Source organism: Pseudopodoces humilis, chromosome 3 (genome assembly GCF_049639895.1).
Source record: "Pseudopodoces humilis isolate 2021_Gansu_Grassland_sample_001 chromosome 3, ASM4963989v1, whole genome shotgun sequence".
Classification (NCBI taxonomy): domain Eukaryota; kingdom Metazoa; phylum Chordata; class Aves; order Passeriformes; family Paridae; genus Pseudopodoces; species Pseudopodoces humilis.
This window is the reverse complement of record NC_142202.1, coordinates 55946942-55959108: the sequence shown is the minus strand read 5'-3', so window position 1 is coordinate 55959108 and position 12167 is coordinate 55946942. Positions and strand designations below refer to the sequence as shown.

The 12167-nt window shown below is 41.9% G+C and overlaps 1 protein-coding gene across 1 annotated transcript; it reads left to right on the top strand.

The window, feature by feature from the left end:
- The first annotated feature begins 1619 nt into the window (after positions 1 to 1619).
- Positions 1620 to 10078, top strand: VIP (vasoactive intestinal peptide). Its single transcript, XM_088053150.1, has 6 exons — positions 1620 to 1758; positions 2195 to 2316; positions 3855 to 3995; positions 6002 to 6121; positions 6766 to 6874; positions 8441 to 10078. The coding sequence occupies exons 2-6, from the start codon at positions 2204 to 2206 to the stop codon at positions 8447 to 8449; spliced, it is 492 nt and encodes a 163-aa protein (XP_087909276.1). The 5' UTR covers positions 1620 to 1758; positions 2195 to 2203; the 3' UTR covers positions 8450 to 10078.
- The last annotated feature ends 2089 nt before the right edge of the window (positions 10079 to 12167 follow it).

Here is a 12167-nt window from a genome sequence, read left to right as displayed (position 1 = left end):
CCTCTCTCCTCTTGCAAGTAACTGAGTGAAGTCCACTGCACTTCCCCAGGTCGTGCACACGCCCAGCTCCTAAGCGCCCTAGCCGGGATATTTCTGAAGCGAGGGGAATACGGTGCCATTGATGCTCATCCCGCCATTCCGGAGCAGAATAGCTCCTTCGACCCCTAGTTATGTAGTAACAAGGGGAAAATTTCCTGAAATTAGACTACTGCAGGAACTCTGGTTTTAGTCACAGCTGTCATCCGAGAAACAAATTTCCAGGCATTTTTAATCTAATCCACTTATTCTTTATGTAACTGAATTAGAAAATGTGATTAAGCATCGCAGAATCTTCGGCACTGAGCCTGCCTAACCTTTAGTGAAACATGAAACAGAAAAACTTATTAGAAGTAAGAAGAAATGGTGAATTCGGCTGTATGGATTTGGTACAATCGTTACTGACTGAGTAGGAGGATTAGAGGCACAAAAGCCCAAGTTTAAGAAAAAAAAAGGGAAAAAAAGAGGATAATGACCTTTACAGCTGAAATTCTTCCGCCCTTGTTTGGCAAATATTTCAGGGCACGCACGGAATAGAGACGGTGCGAACTCTGAAGAGGTGCTTGCCGGAGCAGCGCTGTCCTGCCGGCCCGCCCGCGGGTCCCACGCCCACTTCCCCTGTCCTTTCTCTGCTGCCCACACATCACTCTGAGGCAGGGAAAATTCGAAGGAGAAAAATCAAAGCCTTGAGTCCGATTCTCCCTTGCTGTGGCATCCCCGAGGTTTGGGCTCAGGACACCTTAGAAGGAAGAGCAGATCCCGTTCGTGCTCAGGGGTGTTTCACACACGCTCCAGCCGTGCTCCCTGCGCGCCCGTGCCGGCGCTGGGATCCGCGGAGCCCTCACAAGCACCCGCCGTGCTTGGCTGCACCAAGCGGCGCTTGGATGGGTAAATCCATGAGCCACGAACAAGCACGCAGTTTAAACAAAGGGAAGAGTAGGGAAGAGTAGTAAACACCCCGAAGGCTGCTAAAATCACACTAAAGCCCTCAGGAAAATTTTGTTTTCCAGACCAAAACGAGGTGCTTCCTGCGCACCTCGGGCGGGGAGCCCCGTCAGGGGCTTGCATGTGCCAGGGCCGGAGCGGGACCAGCTTAGCGCAGAAACACCGCCGAAGAGCGGGGGAAAGGAGCAGCCCCGCGGCTCGGAAGGGGCTCCTCAGGGAAGCACCGGGGCCGGGGATCTGTGTGGGGAGTGGAGGGCCCCGGAGAGTGCAGCAGCCTTTGCTCCGGCTCTCCCGGGTGCGGGCAGGGATGCGCGGTGTGGCGTGCAGACCCCGACGGGCGCCTGCTCTCCCGCCTGGCGAGGGGGAATCACCCCTCCGACGGGGCTCCGCTCCTCCAAAACTATGTCATTAACATAAATCAAATAATGGCCGGGGGGAGGGGGTGGTGAGAGGAAGGGGGAAGAGGTACGCGACTGCTCATGTGTTAAATATAAGTCTCTGACTGTCCTGAACAAAGCGACCGTCCCCTTGGGAAGGGTGACGTCTCTCCAGTAACGTGATTGCCTCCTCGGAAGCAGAAACGTGTAAACGCTATAAAACGCGGTGGCGCGGCGGGCAGCTCAGAGAGTGCGGCGAGACGGAGCCCTCCTCTTCATCCTCCTCCTCCTCACCCTCTGCCGCCGCCCCGGCAGCCGCGCAGCGGAGCAGGGCGCACTCGCCCAGCACCGCTCCGCTCCGCGCCCGCCCAGCCAGACCCACCGACGGACTCGCGGCTCCGTGAGTAACTTTCTCCCCGCCACAGCGGCAACTTCCCAGAGGATGAAGAAGGCTGTCCCCGTCCTGCACCCTCGCTCCCCTTCTCCCCTCCCGGACCTGCAGGGAAGACATCCCGGCCGTCGGGGAGCGGGAAGAGGTTCTGAAAGCCCAGGGCAGCCGGGGCAGGACCCTCCCTTGTCACCGCTTGAGTCTCTGAGCCCCGAGCAGCGCTGTCCCTCGCACCGGGCCGGGGGTCGCCTTCGGGGATGCTGTCCCTGACCGCCGGCAGTTCCCCAGCCGTCGCCACCCTGCTGGCAGGCGGCGTCTTTCGGGACGGGGACCGGGATCGGGAGCGGGGTCGGGGCAGTCTCTCTGCGGCCCGAGGCGAAGCCCCGGTGCCCCGGCGGGTGCGGGCGGGCCGGCTCGGAGGGTGACGGCTGCGCTCTTCCCTCCGCAGGTGGCGGCCATGGAGCACCGCGGCGCCTCCCCGCTCCTCCTCGCCCTCGCCCTCCTCAGCGCGCTCTGCTGGCGGGCGCGGGCGCTGCCCCCGCGGGCCGCCGCCTTCCCTCCCGTCCCGCGGTAAGGCTCCGAGCTCCGCTCCGCGCTCCGAGCCCCGCTCCGCGCCCCGCTGCCAGCCCCTCCGCCCCCAGCGGCCTGCCCAGCCCCGGCCGGTGCCTGAAGGGGCTGTGAGAAGCGCCAGCCCTCCGCTGCTCCATCCCAAGGAGCCCGCAGTGCGGCGCTTCCCGTCGGGTGTTTGCCCGGTACCGGGCCGGGGCGCGGGGTCCCCGCCGAGCGTCTGCGGTCGGGCGGTCCCGCCGCTGCCCCCGAACCCACCCTGTAAAAGCCCCCGGGACACGGCTGCACCTCCCGAGGCGGCTGCAGCATCGCTGCCCCACGGGCTGGGGCTCGGTGAGCGAGATGTGTGCTGGGGGCGGACGGGATGTGGGTCACGGCGAGCCCTGGGACGGGAAAGGGTCCATGGGGACACAGCGGAGTTCTGCACCTCTGCATGCTTGGGATGGTTGGAGTCGCGGTTAGTGGTCCAGCTAAATTAAATCAGGTGGCAGAACGGTACGGTTTGCAATTAGGTAAGAGGTACATAAAGTGTAGGAGGACCAATGAAAAACAGGCAAAAAAGCGCAGCGATTGACTTCCAAAAGGAGTGACTTCATTTTACACAGCAACTTTGCACCTTTTTTTTTTTTTTTTTTTACCAGACAGAAGACTTACATGAATCAGATGTATAAATAGTGCTATATAGTGACTTTAAAATTACAAGGGCATATGTCTATCTTAGTTTTAGTATGTGATTTTTGCATGTCATCACACAAAGGAGTTTCCAACAGTGATGGGAGCCTCTTGTCTGCCACAGAATATCAGAGCAGCCAGAAGGAATGATGCCAAACCACTGCTATGCAGTTAGGCTGCCCTTGATAAAATATGACGCTTCATAAGAAACCGCCGTTTCCGAAAATGTGAAATAACATCAGTTATATAGATGCATCAGTACCTCAGTTTATACAGACCAATTGCCATGATACATTTTAAGAGATTGAATGTGAAGATTTTTTAGCTTCTAAAACAAGAGAATAAAAACATCTAGAGATACATGACTGCACTTTTTATTTAGTTTGAAATTCTTGGTGTATTTGCTTTCTTTGGAGAAGGCCTAAGAACTGTTTCATTCTGCATTTCAATGCACATCTTATATCTTAACTGGGAGGTAAGTACGTCACAGGAACAGTTTTCACTTTGCTTGGGTAGAGGAGGCTGTTAATTTCATCCATCATTTATACAATATACAGTTGTTAAGAAAAGCTTCATGGTTGTCACTTGTGCTGTGATTGTCATGCATTATGCACTGGAGTAAATTGCATACAGTGACAACATTTATCAAGAAAATATGAATTTGAGAGAAGAATCTGTTATGTCAATTAATCTACAATTAAGCATGGATTCTACCTGAAAGTGATTTTTGAATTATCCAGATTTCTTTAAAATGCCTTACCAATTAAAGTTGTTAGATGAGTATTTTGACACAAAACCAGACTGTTAACTCTAATAACTGTCTCATGTCCTCGGCTAGCTGTACTTTCCATGGTTTCTTTCTCCAACAGATTGGGAAACAGAATGCCATTTGATGGAGCCAGTGAACCTGACCATGCCCGTGGGTCATTAAAGTCAGAATCAGATATTTTGCAGAGCACACTACCTGAAAATGAGAAATTCTATTTTGATCTGTCCAGAATTATTGATAGGTGAGTTCCTTTATTATCATAAATACAAGAGATGATGGACTACTTGATTTCTGCCAAAAAATCATTCACATTTTCAAAATGAGAATTAAGAAAAGAAGAATCAGTTACGGAAGAAAATCCCACAGCCGCTGCTTGAATAGTGGCAGCAGTAGAGATGCCGGCAGAAATTTTGGGTGTATTGCCATTCTGGAATGATGAGTGCATTCACTTTCCAGGAAGGAGTAAAAAGTATATTGTGAAAATCTGGAAGTTATTCTATGAAATTAGTTCCCTTTAAGATGTACAATAGTTAAATTAAGGAAAGCAGTATGTTTACAAAATGAACGTTATCAAAATTATATGAACCCAGGCTGTATTGTAGAGTTTATTTATTGTCCATTTCAGAAATGCAAGGCATGCTGATGGAATTTTCACCAGTGTCTACAGCCATCTTTTGGCTAAACTTGCTGTGAAGAGATACATGCATTCGCTTATTAGAAAACGAGTTAGGTGAGGTGACACTTACATTAGGTATATTTTTTTTTCCTAGCTGACTTTATCGGCAATTTTTTTACCATTCTGTATCCAAGGCCTCCTTTTTGTGATTTAGAGATACTGAAAGAGAAGCTTATGTAATTATGGGGGAGCTGAAAATCCTGTATAAATATTTAGTGATATTAGTAAATGAATATGTTACTATTTATTCCTGACACAGCTGTGAGAGGTAGAGCAACAGACACTGCACAAAGCGTGGATAATGTGTACTGGAAATATTATAATGATTATTATGCTGAATTGCTAATTCTTTTTCTCAGTAGTGTTTTTACTAGCTTTGTGGATGAGTGGCAAAAGTAAATACAAAGCACTACTCAGTACTTACAGGGGAATACAGGGAAATACAAAATGAAATCAAGAAACGATTGGTTTATAGTGAAATAGGTACAGTATAGTAAAGGTACAGTTTTTTTCCTGCTGTAAAACACATTGACAGATGTTTGTGAGATCTGTATGGCAGCGGAATTCAAAAAAGAATGAGGCAAATTCATAGACCAGGGGTCTGGATGCAACTTCCAGATTAATGCCTTCATAAACTAATGGGCACAGGGTGCTGGGTAGGATCACTCTATACTTTCCTTGTTTTCAAATCCATAAGCAGTAACTGTGAGCCACTGTGACAATACCACTGAATGTCTACTTCATATGCTCAAAAGCTGAGTAAAAATTAGGTCCTTTGTTTGTGTCAATGCTGCCTTTGTTCCAGAACATACAGTTCCAGTTTTTCATATGCTGTAAACTAACATAGACCATTCAAAATAGAACACTCTGACATTTCCCAAGATTGTGCACAAAGAAAATGCCTCCAGGTTTCACTTTCATAAGTTGTGTTTTGTATTCTGAAACCTTAGAACAGGCATTTATATCTACTTATGTGATGCTGCACTAACTTTCCTCAGGGGCAGACTCCAGGTCCTATGAGTTCAATGTGAGCAGTGATGAGATCCTTTAAGAGCTTACTGTGACTTAAGCCAGGTTGTACCTTGGCATTGTACTGAAATATATTCACACAAATGACAGAAATTAGAATAAAATCTGTTTATTGAAAGGTGCAACCTGGGGTGTGAGAACAGGCAGGAGAGAGTCATGAAATCCACACTTAACCGCTTGATCTTGCAGAAATCCTGGGACAAGGACTTTAGAAATCATTGACTACGTATCCAAATTGCATAGGCCATGGCAAAACTGAGAAGAGAAAACAATCAGTCAGTGGAAGGTGTGTCCCAAAAGGCTGAATAACAATCTTTGGAATTTGAACTTTGTTATTAAAATACATAGTAAACAGTGGAAGCGATGGCTTCTTTTCAGCAGAAGAAAGATCCAAAGTCATAGATGGAAATGAAAGCTGAAATGAAAATTTGATTTTATTAGGCTAATCAATATCAATAAAACTTATTTCACTCATTTAGTGGTATTTTCTTTTAACCAGATATCGTCTCTTATTTTTTCCTTTGTAATTATTTTTTTGCCAGCTCCCAGGACAGTCCTGTCAAACGCCACTCTGACGCTGTCTTCACTGACAACTACAGCCGCTTTCGAAAGCAGATGGCTGTGAAGAAATACTTAAACTCAGTCTTAACTGGAAAAAGAAGGTACTACAGGAAAGCACATATGTATTCTTTCCTTACTTCTATGGCATTAAGACAGAAAAAGTTTACATCCATGTTTGTATACAGAGAGGACAAGCAAAAGGCGCTGAACATTAATGACTTCATAGCATGGTTTATAGCATGGCTTTCAAATACAGACAACATTTTTTCCCTGACTAGAGCAGACACCACAATCAGATTAGAATAGAAGAATAAAGAGAAGATGGCATCTGGCAATTTTAAAAATCTTCCGACAGATCCTTAAATTGTTTTTTATTAGAAAAAATCTTCTTAGGGAAAAAACCCATGGAGCTATGGAACACGAGCAACAGTTTTATAAAAAATACCTTTAAAATTTGCCTCTCTGTAAACACATGAAATGAAAATTTGTAAATCCCTGATATGTTCTAATCGGTATAGGTGAGATGTGCCACCATGTGTTTTTGTAGACCTTGCATTCCTTATTTAAACACCCCATTTAAACAATTGCTTTTAAATATCAGGTCTCATTATTCTTTAAACATGCTATTTCATATGTTCTGTAACACTTTGGTCTAAGTGCAAGAAAAAGCTACAGTTAGAAGAAGGCTTTGCTTTCTTTGCTTTTTCTTCTGAAAGCAATAAAACTTGTTTCTCATCCTCAACAGCCAGGAAGAGCTAAATCCTGCCAAACTTCGAGATGAAGCAGAACTTCTTGAACCATCCTTTTCAGAAAACTACGATTCTGTAGATGAGCTGCTGAGCCACCTCCCACTGGTATGCCAAGATTGTCTTTTCTATTGCTATCTGTTACTTGACTTGACCCATAAAATGAGATTAATTGTACATGAAGTGTGGCCTATCAGAACATCAGAATAATCTAGGAAAGGGAGTCATGTTCCATGAAAAGCCTTATGTTTCTACAGAGATTGTGTCCGAATAAAAAAATAATAATTTCAATAATAAGCTTTAAGTTATCCCATAATTGCTGCTATTGACAATTCCTAATTAAATGGCACTCTTCATAATGCACCTAACTCACTTGGGTGTTTCAACCAGTGTGCACTGCAGCATAAAACCAGAAGTGAATCATTTTTAATTACAAAGATCATTATTTCTTCAGAGAACAAACTTGAGGATATTTCTTTTAATTAAAAAAAAAAAAAAGCTGCAGATTTTTTAACATCTTTTTCATTAGAAAGGAGTTGCCCCTACAGCTAAGAGCATCAGCAAGATGAACCTTATGCTTTAAGAAAGTACTTGAAGTGCAAATCTTGCAGTTACTCTTTTCTATTTAGCTACTACTATTTTTATTAGTCATTTACAATTATTTTTTCTTTGGTTTACTGAAGAGTAAACCCTTCTACATCAACACTTGCAGGAGCATAACATTGAAAAGGTAAGGTAGAAGACAATTTGGCTTGGTATTGTTGAAAGTGTATTATGAAATTGATGATAGAATAGTTTTTAGCATTCAGCTATGTCTCAAAAAGTAAGAAAAAAAAATTAAAAGGCTATTCTTGAAGATAAAATTTGGATATGTCTTTAAAAGACATAAAGTATGTCTTTTCTTGTATCATCCCCAACCACCCATCCCCCTGCCCCAAAATAGATGTTGTTTCCTTTCAACTGAAATAAAATGAGAAAGTGTTCTTTTCCTTTCCACAAATGTGGCCCTTCCTCTAAAGTTCCTAAAGGTTAGAAACAACATAAACTGCTTATGCATTGAGCACTTAAATAATTTGTAAGAAACATGATACTGGAAAGAAATATTCTTTCCGTGGAAGATTAATGCAAAAAAAAAAAATATCCGCTCTTGGATTTTGCACCTTCTCAGAGTTCTGGTATTAACTAAGGGAGAAAGAGTTGTGGTGCAGCAGGTCACAGATGTCTTCCTGAAAACATTTTCAGTCCTTTCTGTTTTTATTGACTTTACTGATGAGACAGGTCTGCCTGGTGGTGAATCAGTATTGACTGTTACTTGTCATTTTATTGCAGTGCCCAGTTGCTAATGTAGTGTGGAATGAGCAACCTGAATTTGTGTATCCATTTCAAGGATACAGTTTAGTTTTTTTTCCAAAGTGAGCAGCTCTGTGCTGTAGGCTAATGTGCAGTAACATTTTCCTCTAGTCCCTCAACCTTTCTTTTCTCATCCTGTGGTCTTGTCTGACTGTAATGCCCACCAAACTCCTGTGAGCAGCCACATCTCAGCTTGCCAGCCCCAAGAGCAGCAATTGTTTTATATCAAGTGTTACTCATTGCCTGCTGTCTGCCCTCATACACCTCATGATGCAACTTCTTGCAAAACTGACTTCTAAAGCACATCTCTCCTTTGCTTTTCAGGACCTCTGAAGGACACCTGGTAAAGTCTGTGACAAGAACAAGCTATTTTTGAGTTCCACATAGTATTTCAAAGAGATGACTTTAGTCATCAAACCAGAACAAATATGTTGTGAAGTGAAAGTTGTGATATATTTGTTTCTTACGTAATAAAAGTTGATATTTACATTGTAAATATTACTCTAGAGTTCTCTACTGAAAGCTGTACATATGGATGCCAGTTTAACTCATGAGAAGTCTGTGAGTCCATATGCTGTAAATCCTTTACTTCAATAAATTCATTTGAAAATGAGTGTGCAGCTGAAAAGAGCCCATCATGACTAATTAATTGGCTTATTTTAGGTTTGTTACAACTTTAGACAAACGTGTAATAACGAGGAAACATTTCCAGATAGCCTCATAAAGAACATGTAACAACATGAGGAGAAGAATGTCCAAAGTGTGTAAAACTGCTTTGCAAAGATCTCTGAAAGTTATTGCCATGCAAAAGGGAATGCTTTTCTAGCAGTTTACCAAGCAACTAGAAAAAATGAATAAGAATTAAAAAATGTTTTGACCTCCAGCAGTATCTTTACTTCTGGTTCACATTTTTAATATTTCACAATGTATAAATTATATTAAGACCAGAAATATCTTCTTTATTTTCAGCTGTATTTCAGATGCTCTGGAGCTGGCAAAGCACTAAAAGAATGCAATCTTTTGGCTTGTTTGATGCCTAAAGTCATCAGTTATTCTACATTTAATTGTCTGTAGCTTTGATGATGAAACTATTGCTTATATATAAAATAGACCTGAAGACAGTTTACTATTTTTTCAGAATGAATGTAATTTACAGATTATGCAGACAATAAATAATTTTATTATCATGGCAAGCTATTACTGGTTTGAATCAGTGCAACAGTTACCTGGAACAGCAGAAGTCCCGATAAGTGCTGCCTGTACTATAGTAATAGGGGAAGATAATATTTTTAAGTGATTTATGCTATATTATTTTAGAAAGACAAGTAAATAATCATCCAGACCCCTTTTATTTAGCTTATAGTTGTAGATGACCATGAAACTGAAAATTTGCAGCTGTTTGATTCACAGCACTGATGTAGAAAGTAGAAAAACTTATCAGACCTACTTACAAACTCAATTTGGAATTTCAAATATATTTATAAATCATACATATGCACACATAGACAGTGATAAAACTGATTTGCAAGTTTCACTTACAAGTTTACTGTTCTCATTTAGAAAGAAACTTCTAACATGATAAAATCTGAGATTTATGGAGACTAGTTCTCATAAATATGTAGCCCTCTGATTTGCAATTTTTTTTTTTTTTTTTGAATATTGGCAACTGCATGTCAAAAGAAAACCAGCTTTCACAGATCAGGTGCTAATATTGCTATTTCTATCTAGCCTTGACAGAATCTATTTTAGCCTAAGCCAATGAGTGGTTCACAAAAGTTATATTTTCACAAAAGACATAATTTTGAAGTCTTCTCTTGAAACGTGGTTTTCCACCCCCAATTCCTATCATGTTATGTACATCTGAAAGCAAAAACGTCTTTGTAAATACTTGAAAGATACTAACAGACTGATGCTATAATACTTTCTTAGAAATTTTCCTCAGTGTAGTTTGAACTCTGTTAGTATTTCTGTGAGCTGTAATCATTAAAATATAAGTGAAAAAACCAACCAGAAGCAAAGCTGCATATGGTCTTTCTACACTGAATTATTTTTAAATGTATGTCATTCACTCAATTTAAAGTATCAAAAATTGGAGTAGTAAAACTTTTGACTACAAAATTCCAGAAATATTTTTTTTCCTAAATTTTTCTTTCAATTATTTTTTTTTATTTCCAGCTTACCAATAAGGCATCTGATGGAAGAACTTGTCTTTCATGTCTAATGTACTATCTTCCTGATATTCCTGATACTTTGTTCCCCATAGAAAACTGCAGAATTTGGAACCTGTATTTTCCCTGTTACATGAAGATAGAGAAGAAAACAGAGAAGCTTATTAGGAAATCATATATATATATATATATACATAATACCATGGTAGCTTCCCCTGAGAGTTAGCAAATAGTGACAGTCTAAAAAGCATGCTGAATTTTGTGTACATTGTAGCAAAACTGAGCACTGACAGGAGAGGCACTAACTTACAGAGTAACATCTTTGGCTTGGTATTTGCATTAAAGGATGGCTTCCAACTTGCTATAGCAACCTTTTGACTTTCCAGAGAGGATTTAAAACCCAATTAATTCAGTGAGAGGAGTTAATTGAGAAAGAAGTAACATTGTTCACCTCAAGCCCAGGGGCAAGTGGTCATGGTAAGGTTAAATGACAAAATTGAAGAGAAATTGTAACATTTCACTGAATGACACAAGTTTTCATCCTTTCCATGATTTGATACATCCCACCAATCTTAAATCCCATCTGCAAAATGTCTTAAGAGTGGAATCAAAACACTGCATTATTAGGATAATGAATAAGTCAGCCACAAAGGGAGTGTCAGGAGACCTGCTTGGATGGAAAAAAAATACCTTGGAGATTTAGAAGAGCACCACTGACAGGGAGAATGCAACCTCTGGGGAGGAAGGAATAAAACTCTGATGGGTTATGAGGGTACATATTAATGGAAAATCTCACGTGTCTTAAGAATTTCACTTCTAACACACGGTAGGAATACCTGTGGTGTTCCAGGATAGAACTAATTAGTTTTTGTTTTATAGAATGGTGTTTGCTTTTTAAAGCTTCCCTTTGGAGCTTTTAAAGAAAGGTGGAGATTCACCTTTAAGTGCATCTTCACCAGCACTAGAAGAGGATCTTTTTTTGGTCCTAAATCCATAGAGAGGATTTACATGCTTGTGTGCATCTGTGCATTCATCATCCATTCAAGAACAGTCAGAATTGTGCATAACACCATGAGAATTACAAAAGTTGACAAAACAGTTTAAGATTACAGCTAGTAAAGCACATTAAAAACAAATAAACCGCTAACAGCTCCTCTGATATTTTAAATGGATTTGAGGGGCTATGAGTGTTTGTTCCACCTGAAAGTCTGAGAAAAACATTTTTGTTGAAAACTATTTAAATGGGTATCTCTGATCCACAGCATAGTTATAATTTTTTATATAGGCATATTGAATTCTCCCCAAAGAAGGACCTTTTGGAAAGAGATGTATTCATACAGGAATAATTTATTTGCTTACAAGATATTTGGGGCAGGGAGATAGAAAAGGCTGCAAACTGCCTTTAGTGATATTACTTATGCTTTCCACTACCTCTTTTATTTTGCCTAATTTTCCCTCTCCCTCCTCCTACTTACCACAGGCTTTCCCACACTTTATTAATCTCACCGTTGCCTTGCAACGTTGGTGTATGAATATATCCCTTCACTTTTGAGAAGAGGAATTAGAGCAGGATTTCAGTTTAGGGTGCAGCAATCTAGGAACTGCCAGCCTTGTTGATGGAGAGGAGTGTTGAAGAGATCCTGGCACAACCAGATTTGCAGGAGCAGCCTGTCCTGCTCACAAACAGTCCCTGACTTACCACTGGAGACTTCCCATTTGTTGTGTGGCTGGCAGAGAAGACTGACCTCTCCTTGGATACGTCAAACAGAACGCGTTTCCTCCCGGGGCTTGCTCTGGCTCAGGCAACTACAGTATTTTCAGCTTTTCTCTTTTCTGACCTGAAGCAGTCACAGATAAACTGCTTGCCAGCTTGCTAAATTGGT